We start from the raw sequence: 25,511 nt of genomic DNA, 5'->3' as shown, positions 1-25,511 counted from the left end.
AGACATGCACATAGACCCTCTCTCCTCTGATCCCAAGCATGTTCCATTGTCCTATCCATCTTAAAAGTTCAAATATAAAGTTAAGAATTTTAAAAAATATTTATTTATTTATTTGTCTGCACCAGGTCTTAGTTGCGGCACACGGGGTCTTCATTGTGGCATGCAGGCTCTTAGTTATGGCATGCGGGATCTAGTTCCCTGACCAGGGATTGAACCTGGGACCCGTGCATTGGGAGCGTGCAGTCTTAACCACTGGACCACCAAGGAAGTCCCTAAAGTTAAGAATTTAAAGATGGTGGCAATGGAATATAAACCACGTGCTATTCTGAGCACATGGTCCTGTGTAGCTTCACTAGTTGCACATCCATGAAGCCAGCCATGTCCCAGAGCCTTATGAGTCTGGAATATCATAAATGTTCAATAAAAAAAAACTAAGGCTGGGCTTCCCTGGTGGCGCAGTGGTTGAGAGTCCGCCTGCCGATGCAGGGGACACGGGTTCGTACCCCGGTCCGGGAGGATCCCACATGGCGCGGCTGGGCCCGTGAGCCATGGCCGCTGAGCCTGCGCGTCCGGGGCCTGTGCTCCGCAATGGGAGAGGCCACAACAGTGAGAGGCCTGCGTACTGCAAAAAAAAAAAAAAAAAAAAACTAAGGCTGAACTGGTATCCATTGTATACTAGGTACTTGGAAGACAAATATGAGAAATACAGTCCTGTCTTCAAAGAGATCACAGTCTAAGGGACAGAAACAAAGCAAACAGATGACCACAGGTATACTGAGTGCTATAAGGTTGCTCTATACAGACTTTCCCTTATTGTGAACTGAATTGTATCATTCCCTCACCAGTTAATGGCAAGGTATAATGTGATGAGTTCTGGGTTTACAGTGGGCTAGATTTGATTTTGAATTCTGTTTCTGCCACTTAACAGCTGAGTGATCTGGAGTAAATAATATATTCTCTCTGCCCTATTTCCTCTTGTAAAATGAGAAGGATAATATGTCATTGTGTGAGGTTTTGAAGGAATGTCTGTAAGGTGTCTAACATACTGTCTGGTTTACAGAATGCAGTTTGTCAATAGTTATCGGCCATAGTTGGTCTACCCCTTTAGGCATTGCCTCTGCAGCTCCATTTATCCTTCTGCCTTCTATCTTCCATTCTTCCCTTCTCTAGACCCTACTTCTGGGCCACTGACTCCCAGCAGTGGAATCTGGAGAGTAAATGTTGTTTGCCTCCATTTGGCCCAAAGCTGTCCTCCTAGAGTGACTCTGGATTTGTATTAGAACTTTTCTAACCCTTTTCTCTCATCACTCCAACTCCAACCTCCTCTTCCCTATCTCTCACTCACACAGAAACACACTTATACACACTACCACGCTGCCTTCTGGGCTTTTGGCTTGCATTTCTGAACCAGTTATTCAGGCTGTAGCTTCCTAGGGTTGGAATTTGTTTCTGTTTTGGTGGGGAAAGAAAACAAAAACCTGACCTTTGAAAGATAGTAAAGGGTGTAAAATTAGTGATGCAGGAGATATAGATGGGCCGCAGGCTGAGCAGCTGAAATCTGTCCTATGTGGGCAGCTACTCCAAGATAAGATAATGCCAGGAGCTGGGAGGAGCTGAGTCCCGCCCAGAAAAAAGATAGAGACCACATATTTCTCATTCTCAAGGTCAAGGAGATCTTCCCAACTACACAGGTGCAGAAAGGCTGGGGGTGTGGGGAAGAGAGGGGGCACCACCCCATAGTAGGTGATGTCAACCTTCCCATAGGTCTCTGCATTAAGAGATGTGCGCACATACAGGGGAGAACCCTGAGTTATACCAAATACGGACTCAGAGCCAGGCAAAGCAAGAAGACATTGGCCAGAGGAAACCCGCAAGAAATGCCCCATATAAGTGATTTAAACTACCACGAAGACGCAACTCTCTTAGTCCACCCATGTGTGTCTATTCCCACGTACTTTTTTCCCTCCTAATAAACACTTTACTTGTTTCACTACTTTCCATCTCTTTCTTGAAATTAATTTTTACAAATAAGACAAGCCAGGGGCCTTGTCACTAGCCACTGGCCCTCGTGGTGTAGTGGCTAGGATTCAGAGCTCTCACTGCCGTGGCCTGACTTTGCTTGGGAACGAGATCTTGCTTCAAGCCGCTGCAGGCCGAGGCCACCTGAGATCATTAGGATTGTATTTAATTTAAACTTGAGTCTTTATTATTCCTACTGTAAGTAGAAATATCTAGAGTGCTTTTATTATCTTCATTTTAAATAAACATGGTATTCACTGAGCAGATTTTTACGTGTTCTTAATTAGTACTTGCTGGTTTCTAATAAAGAAAATATAAGATGATGGGCCTTCCCTCGTGGTCCAGTGGTTAAGACTCCACGCTAACACTACGGGGGGCACGGGTTCCACCCCTGTTCTGGAAACTAGGATTCTGCATGCCTCGCAGAGCAGACCAAAAAAAAAAAAAAAAAAGAAAAAGAAAGAAAGAAAATATAAGATGTCAACATTTGGAAAATCTAGGTGAAGCATATATGAGATTATTTGTATGTATTTTCTGTCCATCTGAAATTATTTCAAAAAAGTTAAAATGGCTCATTCCTAAATAATTATAGCTTATTCAATTCGAAAATATATTTTCGGGAATTCCCTGGCCATCCAATGGTTAGGACTCCGTGCTTTGCTTTCACTGCCGAGGGCCAGGGTTTGATCCCTGGTCAGGGAACTAATATCCTGCAAGCCGCAGTGCGCAGCCAAAAAAAAGAAAATATATTTGAGATCATCTAAATATGATTATATAGTGTTTGGGGCCCATTATCAACACTTTACATTTTCTTTGGGAGACCAAATTATGCATATTAAGTAAATAAAGGGTAATAATGTATTATTTGATAAAGTACTAAAGAAATGTCAGGTTTTAAATATATGTTTGTGAAGGATGTGTTATTTGATATTATCATCAAAATTAGAAATCCAGTATCTAAGAAAACTGTGAATCTTTGGAAAATTAAAAAAAAAATTTTTTTGGAAGAGTATTTCAAGTGATGTTGAAGGACCATCTTTCACTTACTAAGTAATGATATATCAGAGATTATTCACATTAATGAGGTATTTCATTAACAATTTTAATGAGAACTCCAACAGTGTTCTTAGAAACAGCCTTAACAGTTTTGTCTTTATTCCTTGTTGTGATTGGCTTCCAGTGGGATTCCCCACCCACCTCATATTACTTTCGTTTGTTTGGGTTTTTTTGCCTGCATTTTATTTAACTCTCTGCTTGCACACCTCATCTCCTGTACACTTGAGGTAAGATACTAATCTCTGTGCATATATGTCTACTTTTTGTAAAATATATTTAGCATATACTTTTTAAAAATCAAATTATAATTGGTTAGGTTATCAGAATAATTGGATATTGAAGCTGTTTACCAAGAAAATATGTTTATTTGTAAATGAAATAATTTGAATTTCAAAAGCTAATAATTTGTAGAAGTTTCCATTTCTCTTAGTAATTTAAATTTTCTCTTGTAAAAGTGATAGTTTAAGAAACTTGTTTAACTTTTAGCCTAAATGTCAAATATAGAATAGAAAACACATGTAAATGATCTATTATAGAATTACCTGAGCATCCTGTACTGTTATCTACAACCATTTAAATACTTATTCATAAACTTTAATAACTACCTTTGCTTCAGGATCTATATTCCTTAAATCAACCATTAGAAAGCTGCACGTTCAATCCAGATACATGACTGAAGAAAATGAATCATGTGCCCTCTTGGTTTGGTATTTCTCTTGTCTATTTTAAATGTCAGCTATTTAAGGTATTAGTATTAAAAGACGTTACTTGGACATTTCTCACTTGGAATATTAAATACAAGAAGTTATGGTTGCCTTTCTGTGAGGACACCTAAATGCCCTTTTGCCCTCTTTATATAACTGAACTCTTTCAATTCCAGAGCAGCAGCTGTTCATGCTTGGTGCACTGCGATAATTAGCCTACAATTGCTTTATTTTGTACATCCTCGTGAAACCTCAAAACTCAGATTGGGACTTGAGCCCATGGGCTGAGACTTGACCCCAGCCAAAACTCAGATTGGGACTTGAACACACTGTCCTTTAATTGAGATCACACACTCAGGACTTAACAAAGCTCAGGTTCTTTATGTCTCATCACAGAAAGAATTCAGTGAGAGACAAAGTGATAGGTAAGAGGTGGATTTTTTTAGAGAGACACACTCCATAGACAGAATGCGGTCCATCTCAAAAGGTGAGATGGCCTTGGGAGAAACACACTCCACAGAGTGTGGGACATCTCAGGTGAGAGGCCCCAAAATATGGGGTAGTTAGTTTTTATGGACTGGGTAATTTCATAGGCTAACAAGTGGGAGGATTATTCCAGCTATTTGGGGGAAGGGGCAGAGAATTCCAGGAATTGGGCCACTGCCCACTTTTGGCCTTTTATGGTCATGGTACCTGTGGGTGTGTCATTTAGTTGCTAATGCATTACAATGAGCATATAATGAGGCTCAAGTTCTACTGGAAGTCTGCCATCTTGGACCTAGTTGGTTCTAACCAATTTTTGTGTCCCCCAACGGCTATGTCATTCTTTTAAAGGTTGTGTACTGCCCCCTTCCTGTTTCAGAAAGAAGATGTCTTGTGCTGAGTATTCTTTTCATGTGCCAAGTCTAGAGGAGCTTGTTGGAGGTAAATGCAAAACTGAGTTTTTTTAATTATCCTAAGGAAAAAAATTTAAAAATAAAAACATTCTAAGATAAGCTTTATGCAATAGTACTTTCGATACAGAACTAATTTTCCTTTTCTGTATTTGTTCTGTACTGTTTTTATTGCGAGAGTCCAAAATTCTGCCCCTCAAAAAAAATCTAAATTCACAATTCAAAGATTCTTGATGAGATACGAACTTTACAGAATGAAAATGAATATGGTAATCCACGATTTAAATATGTGTGGTGCCCAAAGGGTTCTACAATATTGCTTTATTAACTTTTTTTTTAACATCTTTATTGGAGTATAACTGCTTTAGTGTTGTGTTAGTTTCTGCTGTATACCAACTGAATCAGCTATATGCAAACATATATCCCCATATCCCCTCCCTCTTGCATCTGCCTCCCACCTGCCTTATTCCACCCCTCTAGGTGCTCGCAAACCACGAGCTAATCTCCCTGTGCCATGCAGCTGCTTCCCACTAGCTATCTATTTAACATCTGGTCCTGTATATATGTCAATGCTGCTGTTTTACTTCGTCCCAGCTTACCCTTCCCCCTCCCCGTGTCCTCAAGTCCATTCTCTACATCTGTGTCTTTATTCCTGTCCTGCCACTAGGTTCTTCAGAACCTTTTTTTTTTTTTTTAGATGCCATACATATGTGTTAGCATATAGTATTTGTTTTTCTCTTTCTGACTTACTTCACTCTGTATGACAGTCTCTAGGTCCATCCACCTCACTACAAATACTCAATTTCATTTCCTTTTATGGCTGAGTAATATTCCATTGTATATATGTGCCACATCTTCTTTATCCATTCATCTGTCGATGGACACTTAGGTTGCCTCCATGTCCTGGCTATTGTAAATAGTGCTGCAGTGAACATTGTGGTACATGACTGTTTTTTTGTTTGTTTGTTTGTTTGTTTTGCGATACGCGGGCCTCTCACTGTTGTGGCCTCTCCCATTGCAGAGCACAGGCTCCGGATGTGCAGGCTCAGCGGCCATGGCTCACGGGCCTAGCCGCTCTGCGGCATGTGGTATCTTCCCGGACCGGGGCACGAACCCGTGTCCCCTGCATTGGCAGGCGGACTCTTAACCTCTGCACCACCAGGGAAGCCCCATGACTGTTTTTGAATTACAGTTTTGTCACGGTATATGCCCAGTAGTGGGATTGCTGGATCATATGGTAGTTCTATTTTTAGTTTTTTAAGGAACCTCCATACTGTTCTCCATAGTGGCTGTACCAATTTACATTCCCACCAATAGTGCAAGAGGGTTTCCTTTTCTCCACAACCTCTCCAGCATTTATTGTTTGTAGATTTTTTGATGATGGGCATTCTGACTGGTGTGAGATGATACCTCATTGTAGTTTTGATATACATTTCTCTAATGATTAGTGATGTTAAGCATCCTTTCATGTGTTTGTTGGCAATCTGTATATCTTCTTTGGAGAAATATCTGTTTAGGTCTTTTGCCCATTTTTGAATTGGGTTGTTTGTTTTTTTGATATTAAGCTGCATGAGCTGCTTGTATATTTTGGAGATTAATCTTTTGTCAGTTGCTTCATTTGCAAGTACTTTCTCTGAGTGTTGTCTTTTCATCTTTTTGTATTGTTTCCTTTGCTGTACAAAAGCTTATAACTTTCATTAGATCCCATTTCTTTATTTTTGTTTTTATTTCCATTTCTTTAGGAGGTGGGTCAAAAGGGATCTTGCTGTAATTTATGTCATAGAGTGTTCTGCCTATGTTTTCTTCTAAGAGTTTTATGCTCTCTGGCCTTACATTTAGGTCTCTAATCCATTTTGAATTTATTTTTGTGTATGGTGTTAGGGAGTGTTCTAATTTCATTCTTTTACATGAAGCTGTCCAGTTTTCCCAGCACCACTTATTGAAGAGACTGTCTTTTCTCCATTGTATACTCTTGCCCCCTTTATCAAAGATAAGGTGACCATATATGCATGGGTTTATCGCTGGGCTTTCTATCCGGTTCCACTGATGTATATTTCTGTTTTTGTGCCAGTACCATATTGTCCTGATTACTGTAGCTTTGTAGTATAGTCTGATGTCAGGGAGCATGATTCCTCCAGCTCCGTTTTTCTTTCTCAGTATTGCTTTGGCTATTCGGGGTCTTTTATAGTTCCATACAAATTGTGAACTTTTCTGTTTGTTCTACTTCTGTGAAAAATGCCAGTGGTAGTTTGATAGGGATTGCATTGAATCTGTAGATTGCTTTGGGGAGTAGAGTCATTTTCACAGTGTTGATTCTTCCAATCCAAGAACATGGTATATCTCTCCATCTGTTTGTATCATCTTTAATTTCTTTCATCAGTGTCTTATAGTTTTCTGCATAAAGGTCTTTTGTTTCCTTAGGTAGGTTTATTCCTAGGTATTTTATTCCTTTTGTTGCAGTGGTAAATGGGAGTGTTTCTTTAATTTCTATTTCAGAGTTTTCATCATTAGTGTATAGGAATGAAAGAGATTTCTGTGCATTAATTTTGTACCCTGCTACTTTACCAAATTCATTGATTAGCTCTAGTAGTTTTCTGGTAGCATCTTTAGGATTCTCTATGTATAGTATCATGTCATCTGCAAACAGTGACAGTTTTACTTCTTCTCTTCTGATTTGGATTCCTTTTATTTATTTTCTTCTCTGATTGCTGTGGCTAAAACTTCCAAAACTATGTTGAATATTATTGGTGAGAGTGGGCAAACTTGTCTTGTTCCTGATCTTAGAGGAAATGTTTTCAGTTTCCTGAAACCATGGTTTCACCATTGAGAACGATGTTGGCTGTGGCTTTGTCATATATGGCCTTTATTATGTTGAGATAGGTTTCTTCTGTGGCTACTTTCTCGAGAGTTTTTAGCATAAGTGGGTGTTTTATTTTGTCAAAAGCTTTTTCTGCATATATTGAGATGATCATATGGTTTTTATCCTTCAATTTGTTAATATGGTGTATCACATTGATTGATTTGTGTATATTGAAGAATCCTTGCATTCCTGGGATAAACCCCACGTGATCATGGTGTATGACCCTTTTAATGAGCTGTTGGATTCTGTTTGCTAGTATTTTGTTGAGGATTCTTGCATCTATGTTCATCAGAAATATTGGCCCATAATTTCTTTTGTTGTGACATCTTTCTCTGGTTTTGGTATCAGGGTGATGGTGGCCTTGTAGAATGAGTTTGGGAGTGTTCCTCCCTCTGCTATATTTTGGAAGAGTTTGAGAAGGATAGGTGTTAGCTCTTCTCTAAATGTTTGATAGAATTCGCCTGTGAAGCCATCTGGTCCTGGGCTTTTGTTTGTTGGAAGATTTTTAATCACAGTTTCAATTTCAATGCTTGTGATTGGTCTGTTTATATTTTCTATTTCTTCCTGGTTCAGTCTCAGAAGGTTGTACTTTTCTAAGAATTTGTCCATTTCTTCCAGGTTTTCCATTGTATTGGCATATAGTTGCTTGTAGTAATCTCTCATGATCCTTTGCATTTCTGCAGTGTCAGTTGTTACTTCTCCTTTTTCATTTCTAATTCTATTGATTTGAGCCTTCTCCCTTTTTTTTCTTGTTGTCCATTTTATTTATCTTGTCAAAGAACCAGCTTTTAGTTTTATTGATCTTTTCTATCATTTCCTTCATTTCTTTTTCATTTATTTCTGATCTGATCTTTATAATTTCTTTCCTTCTGTTAACTTTGGGTGTTTTTTGTTCTTCTCTCTCTATTGCTTTAGGTGTAAGGTTAGATTGTTTATTTGAGATTTTTCTTGTTTCCTGAGGTAGGATTGTATTCCTATAAACTTCCCTCTTAGAACTGTTTTTGCTGCACTGCATAGGTTTTGGATCATTGCGTTTTGTCATTTGTTTCTAGGTATTTTTTTATTTCCTCTTTGATTTCTTCAGTGATCTCGTTTACTTCGTAGTGTATTGTTTAGCCTCCATGTGTTTGTATTTTTTACAGTTTTTTTTCCTGTAATTGATATCTAGTCTCATAGCATTGTGGTCGGAAAAGATACTTGATATGATTTCAATTTTCTTAAATTTACCAAGGCTTGATTTGTGACCCAAGATGTGGTGTATCCTGGAGAATGTTTCATGCGCACTTGAGATGAAAGTGTATTCTGTTGATTTTGGATGGAATGTCCTATAAATATCAATTAAGTCCATCTTGTTTAATGTGTCATTTAAAGCTTGTGTTTCCTTATTTATTTTCATTTTGGATGATCTGTCCATTGGTAAAAGTGGGGTGTTAAAGTTCCCTACTGTGATTGTGTTACTGGCAATTTCCCCTTTTATGGCTGTTAGTATTTGCCTTATGTATTGAGGTGCTCCTATGTTGGGTGCATAAATATTTACAGTTGTTATATCTTCTTGTTGGATTGACCCCTTGATCATTACGTAAGTGTCCTTCTTTGTCTCTTGTAATAGTCTTTATTTTAAAGTCTATTTTGTCTGATATGAGAATTGCTACTCCAGCTTTCTTTTGATTTCCATTTGCATGGAATATCTTTTTCCATCCCCTCACTTTCAGTCTGTATGTGTCCCTAGGTCTGAAGTGGGTCTCTTGTAGACATCATATGTACAGGTCTTGTATTTGTATCCATTTAGTCAGTCTATGTCTTTTGGTTGGAGCATTTAATCCATTTACATTTAAGGTAATTATCAATATGTATGTTCCTATTACCATTTTCTGAATTGTTTTGGGTTTGTTTTTGTAGGTCTTCTCCTTCTCTTGTGTTTCCTGCCTAGAGAAATTTGTTGTAAAGCTGGTTTGCTGGTGCTGAATTCTCTTAACTTTTGCTCATCTGTAAAGGTTTTAATTTCTCTGTCAAATCTGAATGAGATCCTTACTGAGTAGAGTAATCTTGGTTGTAGTTTTTCCCTTTCATCACTTTAAATATGTCCTGCCACTCCCTGCTGGCTTGCAGTTTCTGCTGAAAAGTCAGCTGTTAACCTTATGGGGATTCCCATGTATGTTATCTGTTCCTTTTCCCTTGCTGCTTTCAATATTTTTTCTTTGTATTTAATTTTTGATAGTTTGATTAATATGTGTCTCGGCATGCTTCTCTTTGGGTTTACCCTGTATGGTACCCTCTGTTCTTCCTGGACTTGATTTACTATTTCCTTTCCAATGTTATGGAAGTTTTCGATGATAATCTCTTCAAATATTTTCTCAGACCCTTTCTTTTTCTCTTCTTCTTCTGGAACCCCTATAATTCGAATGTTGGTGCATTTAACGTTGTCCCAGAGGCAGTGAGACTGTCCTCAATTCTTTTCATTCTTTTTTCTTTATTCTGCTCCCTGGTAATTATTTCCACCATTTTATCTTCCAGCTAACTTATCCGTTCTTCTGCCTCAGTTATTCTGCTATTGATTCCTTCTAGAGTATTTTAAATTTCAGTTATTGTGTTGTTCATCACTGTTTGTTTGCTCTTTAGTTCTTCTAGATCCTTGTGAAATGTTTCTTATATTTTCTCCATTCTGTTTCTGAGATTTTGGATCATCTTTACTATCATTACTCTGAATTCTTTTTCAGGTAGCTTGCCTATTTCATCTTCATTTATTTGGTCTTGATGGTTTTTACCTTGCTCCTTCGTCTGTAACAAATTTTTTTGTCGTTTCTTTTTTTTTTTTTTTTTGATGGGTGGTGCTGAATTCCTGTCTTACTGGTTGTTTGGCCTGAGACGTTCAGCACTGGAGTTTGCATGCAGTTGGATAGAGCTGTGTCTTGATGCTGATATGAAGATTTCCCAGAGGTGTCACTCCGATTGATATTCCGTGGGGTCTGAGGTTCTGTGTTAGTCCAGCGGTTTGGACTCAGAGCTCCCACCACAGGAGTTTGGACCTGACCTCCAGCCTGGGAACCAAGATCCCAGGTGGGCAGAGTATCAGGCCCGGGATCTCAACAGGTTCCTGGGGGTCCAAGTGGGCAGGGGAAACCTGGCCATGCTCCCTTTTGATCCTCTGCCCTCCCAGTGGTTCCCCGATTTCCCCCTTTGTGTGTGGGACCCCTTCCCCTCCCCCAGCCACCCTTCAGGGGCTCCAGTCCCATCCCACCTCCAGTTCTCCTCCCCCTTCACTCCCCCAAGCCCCATGCCCTACCCGGTTACTGGGGGTTCCTCCTGTCCCCTTAGGTGTCTGTGGTCCCCCACCGGTGCCTGATAGGTACCCTAGTTGTGAGGAGATGGGAATTCCGTATCCCTGTCCTCCTAGTACGCCATCTTGACTCAACCCCTGCTTTATTAACTTTTTACCAGTTGTAATATTCTTGAAATATATAATCTACTGTGGTGTATTACTCATGTTCCCAATCTACTACTTTTTACCCCGTCTCCTGATATGACAGACTGCCAGTGAACTTGCTCAGATTTTTCTGTCTGTGTATGTTTTTAGGTATTTCATCTTATTTGAACAAGAACTTAAGGCAGCTTCACAAGATTAATTCGAAGGAGGGGATATAGATAAGAAAAAGAAAATAAAAATAAGAATATAAAATGAAGCCAGGAATCGTACTAATCCAAAACTCTATAGCCTGTCAGAATGCTAGCATTTGTCTGACAGCCTTTGGATTCTATTCTGAGGATAAGTGTAAAACCTACCCTTATCTCAAAGTGTATCTGTCCTGGTAGTTCTTCTGTCCTCCTGATAAGGTTGAAGTCAAGAAGTATATTCACCCTATTCTCCAGTGAAGGAGGCACAGTTCTTGAGGCACTAGCCTATGTTCCCTTTTTGCCTGGCAAAGAAATAAAGCCACTTTCTTTCTCCTCCATTAAAAAGAAAAAAAAGAGGTATATTCACGTTTTGCTTGGTTGTAGCTCTCCTCTTAAAACCTTCATATTTTTCCTAAGTTGAAGGGGAGTTAGTAAACAAACTGGATTACTAGTATTCTTTGTATTTCTTTTCTGTCAGTCTTTCTGTCTTTCCTGATATAACAGGACAGCTAGGAATCAGACGAGTGCCTTCCTACAACGTATCTCCTCTTGTGTCTTTACGTTTGTTTTCTTTCTATCTGTACAAGGTATATTCTATACAAAACAGAGATGAAATATAAGTTTTTTGGCTTAAAATTTGTTTTCAGTTTTTACAGAAAATCTTATAGCCAGAACTTGGTCCCTTTGTGATTGGTAAAAAATAGATTTTACTACATTTCCATACATTGAATCTTTATATATTCATAAATATGCAGTCATTAGTCTAGGTAGGGGGATTTTCCAGTCAATTTGGTTTCTGTTCTCATGTACATAAAAGATCTGGTATGGAATATCTATTTAGGATATTTAGGGCTAAATTTAGGATGACTTCGTGTTTTTAGAAAGTCTGATTCTACAAGACTTAAACTAATGGCTGACACTATTGTCAGAGAAGGTTTTTGTTGGCTGCACTGAGTGGCACGTGGGATCTTAGTTCCCTGAACAGGGATCGAACCTGTGCCCCCTGCAGTGGGAGTGTAGAGTCCTAACCACTGGACAGCCCAGGGAAGTCCCCTTAGAGAAGTTTTGTATAAGAACTTTTTATCCTTAAATGTACATTGCTCCTAGATTTGTAACTTTGAGACAAGTTTGCTTTTTTACCTTTTTGATTGAGTTATGACATATCTAAAGTACACTAATCTTTTTAAAATTTATTTATTTACTTTTAAAAATTTTTTTGACTGCACTGGATCTTCATTGCTGCATGAGGGCTTTCTCTAGTTGAGGCGAGTGGGAGCTACTCTTCATTGCAGTGTTCGGGCTTCTCATTGCGGTGGCTTCTCTTGTTGCGGAGCATGGGCTTGAGGCATGCAGGCTTCAGTAGTTGTGGCACATGGGTTCAGTTGCTCTGAGACATGTGGGATCTTCCCAGACTAGAGCTCGAACCCATGTCCCCTGCATTTGGCAGGTGGATTCTTAACCACTGTGCCACCAGGGAAGCCCAAATACACTGATCTTAAGTGTATAGCTTGATGAATTTTAACATGTTTACACCCATAACACACCCAGATTAAGATATTAAATATTTCCAGCATCCCAGAAGACTCCTTGCACTTTCTCAGTCAATATCCCTACCCCAAGAGGTGACCACTGTTCTGACCTGTTAGAACCGTAGATTAGCTGCCTGTCTTTGTGGGGTTTTTTTGTTGTTCTTTTTTTGGTGGTACGCGGGCCTCTGTCGCGGCCTCTCCCGTTGCGGAGCACAGGCTCCAGACGCGCAGGCCCAGCGGCCATGACTCACGGGCCCAGCCGCTCTGCGGCATGTGGGATCCCCCCGGACCGGGGCACAAACCCGCATCCCCTGAATCAACAGGCGGACTCTCAACCACTGCGCCACCAGGGAAGCCCGCTGCCTGTCTTTGAAATACATATGAGTCGTATAACACATACTTTCATGTCTTACTTCTTTTGCTCAACATTTTTTCTGTAAGCATTAATGAAGGTGTTGCATGTAATTGCTTACTTTCTAGCAGTTTAAATATTTACATTTCAATACTTGGAATCCTCTCCCTAAAAGAAACGTAGTCCTCACCTGAGCGCAGTGTTTATCTTCAGTGGTTTCTAATCGCTACAGTTTACAGTGTTATTTATGGAAGTATTTATGTACCTTAATATATGTATCTTGTGATTAATTATGTGTTCAGTTTCTGATTGTAGTCATTAGTAAGACCATTTCCCCCTCCTTTTGTTTGTTTGTTTGTTTGGCTGCGCTGCACAGCATGTGGGGAGCACCCCCTGCAGTGGAAGTGCTGAGTCTTAACTGCTGGACCACCAAGGAAGTCCCTTATCCCCCTCCTTTAAAGTTACACAAGTTTAGGGACTTCCCTGGCGGTCCAGCAGTTAAGACTCCATGCTTCCACTGCAGGGGGCGCGGGTTCCGTCCCTGGTCAGGGAACTGAGATTCCACATGCCATGTAGCGCATCCAAAAAATTAAAATTAAAAAAATAGTAACTTACACAAGTTTAGTTTGGAAGTATGACACAAGAAAACAGTTGAGGGAAGACTTGATATGTGATGGCAAATTTCTACCTAATGTTTAACCCTTTTCCTTGTCTTTATTAGTTCTGCAGAAGGGGCTAGCAGATAACTTTGCTGATGTCCAGGTCTCTGTAGTTGATTGCCCTAATTTGACCAAGGAGCCATTTACCTTTCCCGTAAAAGGTAAGCAATATCTCCAAAGGATATTGCCCCAACTTTTAGATTAAATTGTGTTTAATTTCTGTGTTTTCTAATATTGGTCAAATTTCATTTTATACCCTTGTAGAAAAATATGGTGTTTTATGTACTTTTGTAACTTTCACAGGTTATATAATAGATATTCAATAGGCTAGAATCCTGAATATCACAGGAGAGTTTTGTTTTTAATCATTCAAGTGACTGTTATGGAAACTTACTGTAATTTTTATTTATTTATTATTCATTCATTCATTCAAGACCAGAAGGGATCTCAAAAGCCTTGTATTTATTTGAATCATCTATTAAATACTAATATCCCTTCAACAAATTTGTCAAGTGATTATCCAGCCAGTGTTTAAAGTGAGAAGGGAAATGAATATTGATGCTGAAAGCCTCTGTGCAGCACTGCTGAATTGAATCTCAGAGACGAGAGTTTTGGGTGAAGTAGAAAAGAATACTTTTATTGCTTTGCCAGGCAAAGGGGGCCACAGAGGCCTAATGCCCTCAAAACTGTCCCAAACTCAGTGGGGGTGGGTGTGGGGAGTCTTACAGTCAAGGGGAGGGGCTTCTCATAAGGATCAGAGTGCTTGCAAGGCCTGCATTCCTTCAGTCTAAGGATCATCTCAGGTGGTCCCGTGATCTATGGTTCTCTAGGTTATTGAACTGTAACCTTCTCTCTGGAATGAAGAATATTTCATCAAGTAGTTAACATCTTCCATGTGGTGGGGGTTTTAGTTCTGCAGAAGAGCTCAAAGATATAATTATGTATATCCGGTGAGGAGGAACCAGGACCCTGCCCCAAGGCTACACTATTGTTTCTTGACTGCTCCTCCCTTGTCTCTTCATCCCCCTCCCTTCCCTGATTAGCAACTGTTTGAACCTGCCCTTTGGAACTCAGGGAAGGTCACAGAAGCTGAATGAACCCTATTTCCTACCAACAAAAAACAGGGAACACGAAAAGACTTTTGTTCCCAGGAGCCCCACAGGGTCCTGCTCGGTTTCTTTTTTTTTTTGAATTTTATTTATTTTTTTATACAGCAGGTTCTTATTAGTTATCCATTTTATACATATTAGTGTATATATGTCAATCCCAAACTCCCAATTCATCACACCACCACCACCGCACCCCCCACCCCCTGCCCCCACCCCCCCGCCACTTTCCCCTCCTTGGTGTCCATACGTTTGTGCTCTACATCTGTGTCTCTATTTCTGCCCTGCAAACCAGTTCATCTGTACCATTCAGTTTCAATATTAAGTAAATATAATTTGTCAGACAGTATGATGGATATCTATATTTGATGTCTTAATTTTTATAATAACACTGCAAGGTAAGTACTAGCCCCAGTTTATAGATGAGAAAACTGAAGCTGAAGAGAGGCTAAGTAATCTCAGTGCAAATCATAATCAGGATTCAAATCCAGATCTGTCTGCTTCCAAAGTCCAACATTCTCTCATTATACCCTACTGTGATGAGGAATTTGGAGAGAAACAGTCACACTTACTCACTCTTTTATTATGTAATTGACATCTTTGTTAAAAAGCAGTTTTACGTAGAAATCCTGGACTCTAGTTCTTTCTCTGCCACTTAAGGTTTCACTACCTTGGGTAAGCCAATTAATGTATCTGGGCTTCAGATACATTAAAATGGGGGTGGGAGGGAGTGGGATTTGGGTTAAATGTTCTTTTTGGGTCTTTCTAGTTCAAACAGTCTTTGATTTTAAGTAGACCTGTAAATTCTAGAAGTTTTATGTACCAGATGGCAATTTCTCTTCACACCTTAAAAGCATTTATCATAATACGTTTTTTTTTGTTTGTTTTATGTTTTGGTTTTTTGGCCCCGAGGCATGTGGGCTCTTAGCTCCCCCACCAGGGATTGAACCCGCACCCCATGCATTGGAAGGCGAAGTCTTAACCACTGGACTGCCAGGGAAGTCCCTATCATAATACTTTTTTATAGCTCTGTTTCTTCCGATTATAAGGGTAATATATTTTACCCCAAAATAAATAATTGATTAAATAATTAAAATAAAAACCAGAAAACACAGAAGAGTACAAGGAAAAATAGTTAATCTTAATTTTGTCACCCAAAGGGTTGGTTTGAAAAAGAGTTTTCTAGGTTCTTGTCAATAATTTGTGAGTCTTTAAATTACATACTAAGGAAGCCAGATATGTATGCATATGTTACATATATGATCTTTCATAAACATATTTAGGTACTTTCTACATGAACTGGTCTTGTCACTAGTGATCTTGGTGTGTTTACTAGTATTATTTCGTCGTTTTACCCGAAAACCAGGTTCACCTCTTGGTGGGTGTCGAGCCAATAGACACAACCAAAGCACTAGAGAAGGAAGGATTTATTGTCACTTGCAGCAAGTAAGGAGAACACTGGGGGATCTTTCCCAAAGCAGTGTCCGCCCAACAGCAAAACTGGGAAGTTTTAAGCTAAGAAGAGTACATGCATATTCATGACGGGGCTTGAGCAGAGGAGAATTCTGCATAGAATTGGGGCAAAGGTCTACAGAGTCCAAGCTTTAGTTGATTGAAGTCTGGAGGGTCAACATCCATCATTCCATCCTCCACCTGGGTGGGGGCCTTAGTTCCTGCAGAACTCCATGATTTATTATTATCTATATCCCTTGAGGAGGAAGTAGGACTCTGCTTTATCACTGCACTATTGTTTCACTGCCTTTTTTCTGTTCCTGCATTCCTTTGTTCCCTTAATGTCATTAATTGCTGAGACCTGTTCAAGGGCAAGCATTGTGGCCAGGCTTAGATCACAAAATGGCTTAGGCCAAAATGAGTTCTCTTATGTCAAGAAAACCATTCCTGGTTCTCTTTCTCCAGGGACTCCTACCCTATCTGCTTACAGTCTCTCTACACATTTCATACTGGTTGGCCACTGCTGCCTGATATTATTTCTCCTCTTGGTTCTCCTCTCTCCTTGGTTCTTTGCCTCTTCTTCCTTGGTGCCTTTCCTTCCTCCATGATGTTCTTTCTTTCTCATTTTTACTGGCTCCTTTCTCTTTCTGGCAGGCTCTTAAATTTTCATCTTTCCAGAATTCTTTCCTCATCCTCTTATTCTGTCCAATCTCTATGGCTTTTCCATCTACTCCTGTGGTTTTAATTCTGCTTGGATACAACAACTTTAAAATCTGTATATCTCACCTAGTTTTCTCTTTTTCTTAGCTATAGGTCAATAATTCCAATTCATTCCTTCACCGTAGTTGCCTATTCTCCTTTCTTTGTTCTTTTTCTTAATTTCCTCATCTGTTTTTAGCTCATTACTTGTCTTTTCTCTGGACTACTAAAATAGTCTTTCTAATGGCTTCTGTAAACTTTAATGTTACTATCATTTATGAGTCTTATAAGTGAGTAATTTCTGCTGATCCCATGGAAAACATTTCCGAAATCCCTAATTATAAATGGAACCTCACAGAATTCTGTACATGTGTCCTCTGCATAGCTGAATTGAACAATATATCTACATTTATTATGGAATGATGTTAGTATGAAATTTATAAGACTACTTTTTCTCAGATAAAAGGTAATGATTTTCCACTCTACACTAACAACAACAACAAAAAAATGTGCCTTTTCCCAAACAGTGTCTAGCTTTACCTGTGACGTTTAATTAAAAATGTAAGTAGAGAGTTCCTAGCATCTGAAGTTACCTAAAATTACTTGTCATTTTTATAAACAACCTTGGAACAAACAACTCTAACAAGAGGACTTCTCGATATGGATTTTTAAAAGAAGTAATATTTTACCAAAATATTTTAAATTAAAATATAATTTTAGCTAAAACCCTCCCTCCCCCAAAAGAAAGATTTTTAAAGGAATAAGTCATTATAGACTAATTCTAGAAACCTCATCCAATCCAAACATTGGCTCCAGTTGTAGCCCTTGCCCTATCATCAACTTTCTTTTTTTTATATTATTAATTTTTACTGGAGTATAGTTGCTTTACAATGTTGTGTATCATCAACTTTCGATTGCCTTTATGCTACTAACTATATCAAGTCATGCTTGGTTATGACGGTATTAGAAACACAGGAAGTTAGAATAGGACAGGGATCCTAGCTACTTACATTTTCCAACCCCTGCTATTTGTAAAACTATGAACTGAAAAGTTATATACTCTTAATAAATTAGTGTCTTCTGGCATTTTATACTTAAATTTAGATGTTTGCCTATTTTTAAGATGGCTTGCTTTATTTATTTTTTTTAGGTATCTGTGGGAAAACTAGAATTGCAGAAGTAGGAGGTGTGCCTTACTTATTGCCTCTTATAAATAAAAAAAAAGTAAGTTTCTTTTACTTTTCACATTCACATGAAGATTATGAAAATTGGGTTAATTCCTATTTTTATTATTAGAAGGTCCATTGACCAATGTGACAAGGAAATATTAATGGATGTAGTAATAAAAAGTAAACCTGGGAATTTATATAAGTAAGATTTAAATAATATGCGTTTCCTCTTGTATAGGTTTATGATCTAAATAAAATCGCAAAAGAAATCCAGCTTCCTGGAGCTTTTGTTCTTGGAGCAGGAGCAGGCCCATTTCAGACTCTTGGATTCAATTCTGAGGTCAGCATATACATAATTATTTTATTTTGTTGATTTGACACTTAGTTTGCCTTTTTCCTTTTATTGCCCTATCAGAAATCCTGTCTTCTGAATGAATTGTAAGTGGTTGATGTCATACCTCTCTACAGATTTGTTACTGTTTGATACAGATTTGGAGTATAGCACATGCTCCAATTATTCCAACTGAAATGGAGCACTCATCTCTAATTTAGATTTTCTTATGGCACACACTCAGTATTCGAGGAGTCCATCGAAGGTCCTACTGTGATTTGCTGAGGACTCTGGACTGTGAAAGATTTCAATCCTTACAAGTCAGAGGATTCCTAACTTCTCTATGATCTTTGCTGGTATAAGGGCAGCTTTCACTCAGAAGATGAATGAAATATTTAATGATCTAATCAACTCCCTCTTTCAGACCAAATTGCAGGGACCTACCCCAGTAGTATGATTATTATTTACAAAAGGTAATATCTATCACTATGTATGTTAACACATTTCCAACATAAAAACATCACTGTTTCTTCACATCTCACGAGGAGAAGAATGAATAACCTGCTGAGTCTGCCCATTCGCTCACAGCCTCTTACAGGTGTGACTGTTAGTCAATAATCATACAAGTCCTTTTATAGAAACATTAATATAATTTGCCTAGTGTTCAAGACAGAAAAAGTTTAAAATTTAAGTGAGAAATTTTAGGGACGTCTCTGGCGGTCCACTGGTTAGGACGCGGCACAGCACTTTCACTGCCAAGGGCCCGGGTTCGATCCCTGGTCAGGGAACTAAGTAAGTAAGTAGGTAAGTAGGTAGGTAAGTAAGTAATAAAATGAGAAATTTTGATGCAAATGTCACAATCTTATAGAAACACTATAATACTGTAAACATTTTCTAAAATTTTTTTCAGTTTTTTTGATATTTATAAATCTTTAACATTTTGAATCTAACATTAAATATTCTATTTTTCATGCTTTATTATTAGATCTTGAAATAAAATGTCTTAAAGTCTAGGATAAAATATTTTGTTACATTATTCAAGATCGTCTCTTTGCATAGAGATACTAGGCTTGACTAATTACCTTATTTACTTTTCTTTTCAGTTTATGCCAGTTGTTCAAACAGAAAGTGAACACAAACCTCCTGTGAATGGAAGTTACTTTGCTCATGTTAACTCTGCAGATGGAGGGTGCCTACTTGAGAAATACAGTGAGAAATATCATGATTTTGGGTTTGCATTACTGGCTAATCTTTTTGCCAGTGAAGGCCGACCTGGAAAGGTGATTTTGTTCTAAAAATGCAGTATTCTCCAAGAGTTCTCAGATAGCTAAAAATTTGAATGCTTATTGCTACTACTGTAGTTTTCTTAAGAAAATCCAAAGCTACCTAAGTCCCAAACCTCTTTAAATAACCCAGTTATGAAAGATTCAGAAAGTACTACAGGCAGAGTGAGGGTCTCATTTAAAACTAAGGTTAAGAATACTTTGGGCTTCCCTGGTGGCGCAGTGGTTAAGAACCCACCTGCCAATGCAGAGGACACGGGTTTGAGCCCTGGTCTGGGAAGATTCCACATGCCACGGAACAACTAAGCCCATGTGCCACAACTACTAAAGCCAGCGTGCCTAGAGCCCACGCTCTGCAACAAGGAAGTGATCGCAATGAGAAGGCCTAGCACCACAATGAAGAGTAGCCTCCACTCTCAACTAGAGGAAGCCCGCACGCAGCAACAAAGACACACACAAACAAAAATTTAAAAAAGAAAAAAATAATAATACTTAGTAAGCAATAGCCTTTTTTCCAAGGAACTAAAATAGGGTGTTCCTGTGGGGAGTGAGTTAGTCAAATAGATGAACCATGCAGCTGAAGTAGATAATGTCTACCTATATAGTTAGTATATACGTAACTTACTCATTTCTGATTGATCAGACATTGATTGAGATAGAAATGATGGGAGCAAAAAATTATAGAAGAGGTGAGGAAAATTAATGCCTCACTTCATATTTACTTCCTGTTAGTACAAAAAAAAAAAGGATGATTTCATGTTCCAAAATTGTAATGATGGTCGCACAACTCTATACATATACTGAAACCCATTGAATTGTATACTTTAAATAGGTGGATTGTATAGTATGTGAATTATATCCCCAATGAAGCTGTTATTTTTTTTTAAAGATGATTTCAGTTTTAGCTGTTGTGAGAACTCCCAGATCTTGTAGAGATAACTACTTCAGCCACTTTGGGGAATGAGATAGTGAAGCAAAAATACCTAATAAAGTGGAGGTAACAGAAGTCCAGATTTTTAAAGGAAATGAGAAAACATAATCATTTCTCCTCCCTCCAGTTATCAGAAGTTAATCCCTTTAAACCAAAGAATTCTGTCTTTCACCACCTTGACATATAATAAGAATCTCTAGAGTTCAGTGTAGAATTTGGCTATAAATTTATAAAATTTAGCTATAACTCTCTCTCAATCCAAGAAAGCACGAATACGACATTGAGTAAATGATACATAATTCATATATATATATATATAATACTATATATTATTAAGACTTAGAGGATTGAGACACTTCTGCTCATATCTGGGTGCTCGAAGCAAACAAGTGAATATTTGCTTGATGGCACTGAATTATATAATGCTTCACTTGGGTAGTTATTTACATAATATTTTGCAGCTTAGAACAATGGTATGTATATTTATGTCCTCTCTAGGTCATTGAGGTGAAAGCCAAAAGAAGAACTGGAAAACTTAACTTTGTGACTTGTATGAGACAGACTCTTGAAAAACATTATGGAGATAAGCCTGTAGGAATGGGAGGTACTTTCGTGATTCAGAAGGGAAAAGTGAAGACTCATATTATGGTAAGGGCCTGTGTGTGTGTGTGTGTGTGTGTGTGTGTGCGCGCGCGCGCGCGCACGTGCTTAATATCGTAGGATTTTTTTTAATATACATTGAGAATTTAACCTTTTTAAAAATATTTATTTATTTATTTTTGGTTGCATTGGGTCTTAGTTGTGGCACACGGGATCTTCATTGCATCATGTAGGATCTTTAGTTGCGGTATGCTGGCTTCTTAGTGGACTTCTTAGTTGCAGCATGCGAACTCTTAGTTGCAACATGCATACAGGATCTAGTTCCCTGACCAGGGATTGAACTTGGGCCTCCTGCATTGGGAGCACGGAGTCTTACCCACTGGACCACCAAGGAAGACCTGAGAATTTAACTTTTAAAGACACCCTGAACAAATCCTTTTACTGTGATCATATTACTTTCAAATTTAAATGACAAACAATACTGTAAAGCAACTTGTAGGATAATGTCCAGCTGGAGTCCTTTTTTCATATTAATAATATTAGAACTTTCTTCTCAATTTGTTTGTATTAAAGATTGAGATAGATGTTAGTATAAGCCTTAGAAACGGATTATTTTCATTGCTAGAATCCCTATATAGACTTTGCTATTAAGATGGTTGTGGTTTTAGGGAAAGATCTCATGAAAATTATAGTCTTATGGGCTAACTATAATTAGTTTATAAGACATTAATGACGGAATACTATATGAAGACAGACCAGGTCATCTAGGACTTTTAAAATAATTTTTGGTAGGTGAGTGAATGAACGAATAAATGAATGAAGTGTAAAAGTGTTATAACTTAATGTCCTTTTTGTTTTAACAATGAAGCCATTAGAAAATGTATTGTTTTGATGTTTTTTATCCTGATAATTTTAAATGGCAAGCCAGCTGATTCTGCATAGAAAGACACAACATTTGTGAAACTACTTACTTTTCCAATTTACGACAAAATTATAGATAAATCTATTTGTAAATACCAAAGGATTATAGGATTTCTTAAAATTCAAGTAAACAATACTTTATTATTAACTATAGTTACCATGATGTGCATTAGCTCTCTAGAACTTATTCACCTTATAACTGGAAGTTTGTACCCTTTGATCTACATTTCCACATTTCCCCCACCCCCTCATCCTCTGGCAACCACCATTATACTGTTTCTCTAAATTGGACTTCTTTAGATTCCACATATAAGTGATATCATGCAATATTTGACTGTGACTGGCTTATTTCACTTAGTGTTGTATAATGTCCTCCAAGTTCATCTATATTGTTACAAATGGCAGGATTTCCTCCTTTTTCTAAGCCTGAATAATATATCACAACTAAAAAGATACAGATAACAATTTCTTTATCCATTCATCTGTTGATGGACACTTAGGTTGTTTCCCAATCTTGGCTAACGTGAATAATACCACAGTGAACATAGGAATGCAGATATCTCTTCAACGTAGTGATTTCATTTCCTTTGGATATATACCCAGCAGTAGAATTGCTGGATCATATGGTGGTTTTATTTTTAATTTTTTGAGGAACCTCCGTAATGGTCGTGCCGGTTTACATTCCCACTAGCGGTGTACAAGCGTTCTCTTTTCTCCACATCCTCACCAACACTTTTCATCTCTTGTCTGAGAACAGCCATCTGCACTAGAGTGAGTGATATCTCATGGCTTTGATTTGCATTTACCTGATGAATAGTGATGTTGAGTACTGTTTCATATACCTGTTGGCCATTTGTATGTCTTCTTTGGAAAAATGTCTAATTCAGTCCTTTGATCATTTTTTAATTGGGCTTTTGTTTTTTTGCTATTGAATTCCTTATATATTTTGGATATTAACCCCTTATCAGATATATAGTTTGCAAATACTTTCTCTCATTCCATAGGCTGCGTTTTTCATTTTGTTGACTGTTTCCTTTGCTATGCAGAAGCTTTTTAGTTTGATGTAGTCCCACCTGTTTATTTTTCCTTTTATTACCTGTACTTTTGATGTCATATCCATAAAGTCAAATCCAATGTCATGAAACTTCCCTCCTATGTTTTCTTCTAAGAGTCTTTGCAGTTTTAGCTCTTATATTTAGGTGTCTGATCCATTTTTAGTTAATTTTTGTATATGATATAAAGTAAGGGTCTAACTTTATTTTTTTACATGTGGATATCCAGTTTTCCCAGCACTATTTGTTAAAAAGACAGCCCTTTCTCCATTGAATGGTCATGGCATCCTTGTCAGAAACCATTTGACCATATATGCAAGGGTTTACTTCTGGGATCTCTATTCTATTCCATTGATCTGTATGCCTGTCGTTATGCTAGTATCACACTATTTTGATTACTATAGCTTTGTAGCAAGCCTGATATCAATAAGTGTGAGACCTCCAACTTTCTTCTTCTTTTTCAAGATTGTTTTGGCTGTTTGGGGTCCCTTGAGATTCCATATGAATTTTAGGGTGGATTTTTCTATTTCTGCAAAAACGTCATTGGGATTTTGACAGGGAATGCAGTGAATCTTTAGATTGCTTTTGATAGTATTGACATGTTAACAATATTAAGTTGTCCAATCCATGAACACAAGATGTCTTTCCACTTACTGGAGTCTTTTAAAATTCATTTCAGCAATGCTTTGTACTTTTCAGTGTACAAGTCTTTTGCCTCCTTAAGTTTATTCCTAAGTATTTTATTCTGTTTGATGCTTCTACCCCACTTTCAATGCCTTCCTTTTTTTTCATTTACCAGTATCAATAATGACATTTAAGACTGGGATGAGGATATACTCATAGGAAAACTGAGAGACTCCTTTATTTATTTATTCATATCTTTTAGTGTGTACACATTGATTGGTGGTCCTTTTGAAAACTAGGGTATATAACTTCTCTTGGTGCCAAAAATAGCAATAGAATGTATAAGGCTTAAAGGTTTTAACAATGAAATTATATATAAATTTTTAGCTCAATAATAGTCGATGTTTACTTGTTTAATGTCCTTTTATTATAGCCAGCAGAATTTTCTTCCTGCCCATTGAACTCTGATGAAGACGTGAATAAATGGTTATGTTTTTATGAGATGAAGGCTCCTTTGGTTTGTCTGCCAGTTTTTGTCTCCAGAGACCCAGTAAGTCTGTCTGTCTTTTACATTGCAATAATGCTTGATTTTTAGAATATTCTTTTAGAATTAAGCACTTTTTGTGTTCTTATTTAAGAACTAGGGTAGTCTGTAGAATTGTCTTGAAAGGTAAGGGAGCAAGTATCTGACCACCCATGATTTAGGCAGAGCAGATTTTACCTTTGGAGAATTGAAGGCACAGGCATTTTAAATAACATCCAAAGTCACATTATTAAACAGTAGAATCAGGGCAGGATTCAGGTCTCCTATCATCTTATTTGCTGTTCTATATACTGTTCATTATATTTTAATATTCTACCCTAGAAAAATAATATAGACTAATTTAAAGCAAATATCTACCAAAATACTGACAATATCTTTTGACCCAGTGATTACATGGGATTTATCTAGGAATTTATCATTAAATATATGCTTACGTGCATAAATGACTAGTTAAAAGGGTTATTCATGACAGCATTGCTGTAATAGCAGAAGAACTGGAAATAATCTAATGTCAGTTGGAACGTGGTATGTGCATACAATAGAATACCATAGATATAAAAGAATTAGGAAGCTCTTTTATGTTCTGATATACGAAGATCTGAAAGCTATACTGTTAAATGAAGAAGAGCAACATACAGCACAGTAGGTGCAGAGTACTACCATACAAGTAATAAATTTAAAAAACATCCTTTTGGAAGGATATAGAAGAAGCTGCTTACTTTGGTTGCCTTCTAGGAAAGGAAGTGAGGGCAGGAGATGGAAAGATACATTTTACTGAATATATGCTTTTGCACCCTCTGAATTTTGAATCATGTGACTGTGTTAGCTACCAAAAAAAAATAAAATTATTGTAACATAAATTAAAAAGGTCTCCCATCCCCTTAAACAAGTTGTATGCAAAATAATTGGAATACTAACAGATAGCTTCTCTGTTGTCCTAGGGGTTTGATTTGCGGTTGGAGCACACTCATTGTTTTAGTCATCATGGAGAAGGTGGACACTACCATTATGACACCACCCCAGATACAGTGGAATATCTTGGATACTTCTTACCTGCAGAGTTTCTCTATCGCATTGATCAACCAACAGAGACCCATTCATTTGGGCGAGATTAA

General features: G+C 37.8%; 1 protein-coding gene across 4 annotated transcripts; it reads left to right on the top strand.

The window, feature by feature from the left end:
* Positions 1-4,518: 4,518 nt before the first annotated feature.
* On the top strand, positions 4,519-25,511 carry LOC307056124 (ester hydrolase C11orf54 homolog; the record flags this gene model as incomplete). Of its 4 annotated transcripts, XM_079708608.1 has the most annotated exons (8): positions 4,519-4,703; positions 13,747-13,845; positions 18,092-18,165; positions 18,349-18,450; positions 19,545-19,721; positions 21,154-21,303; positions 24,286-24,402; positions 25,338-25,511. In XM_079708608.1, the coding sequence occupies 8 exons, from the start codon at positions 4,649-4,651 to the stop codon at positions 25,509-25,511; spliced, it is 948 nt and encodes a 315-aa protein (XP_079564734.1). The 4 variants fall into 4 exon arrangements, with proteins under 4 accessions (XP_079564734.1, XP_079564735.1, XP_079564737.1 ...); XM_079708609.1 differs by lacking the exon at positions 13,747-13,845 and having other exon boundaries at positions 4,649-4,703; XM_079708611.1 differs by lacking the exon at positions 19,545-19,721 and having other exon boundaries at positions 4,649-4,703.

The sequence above is a fragment of the Hyperoodon ampullatus genome, assembly GCF_949752795.1.
Source record: "Hyperoodon ampullatus genome assembly, chromosome: 7".
NCBI lineage: Eukaryota > Metazoa > Chordata > Mammalia > Artiodactyla > Ziphiidae > Hyperoodon > Hyperoodon ampullatus.
This window is presented reverse-complemented; position numbering and strand designations above follow the sequence as displayed.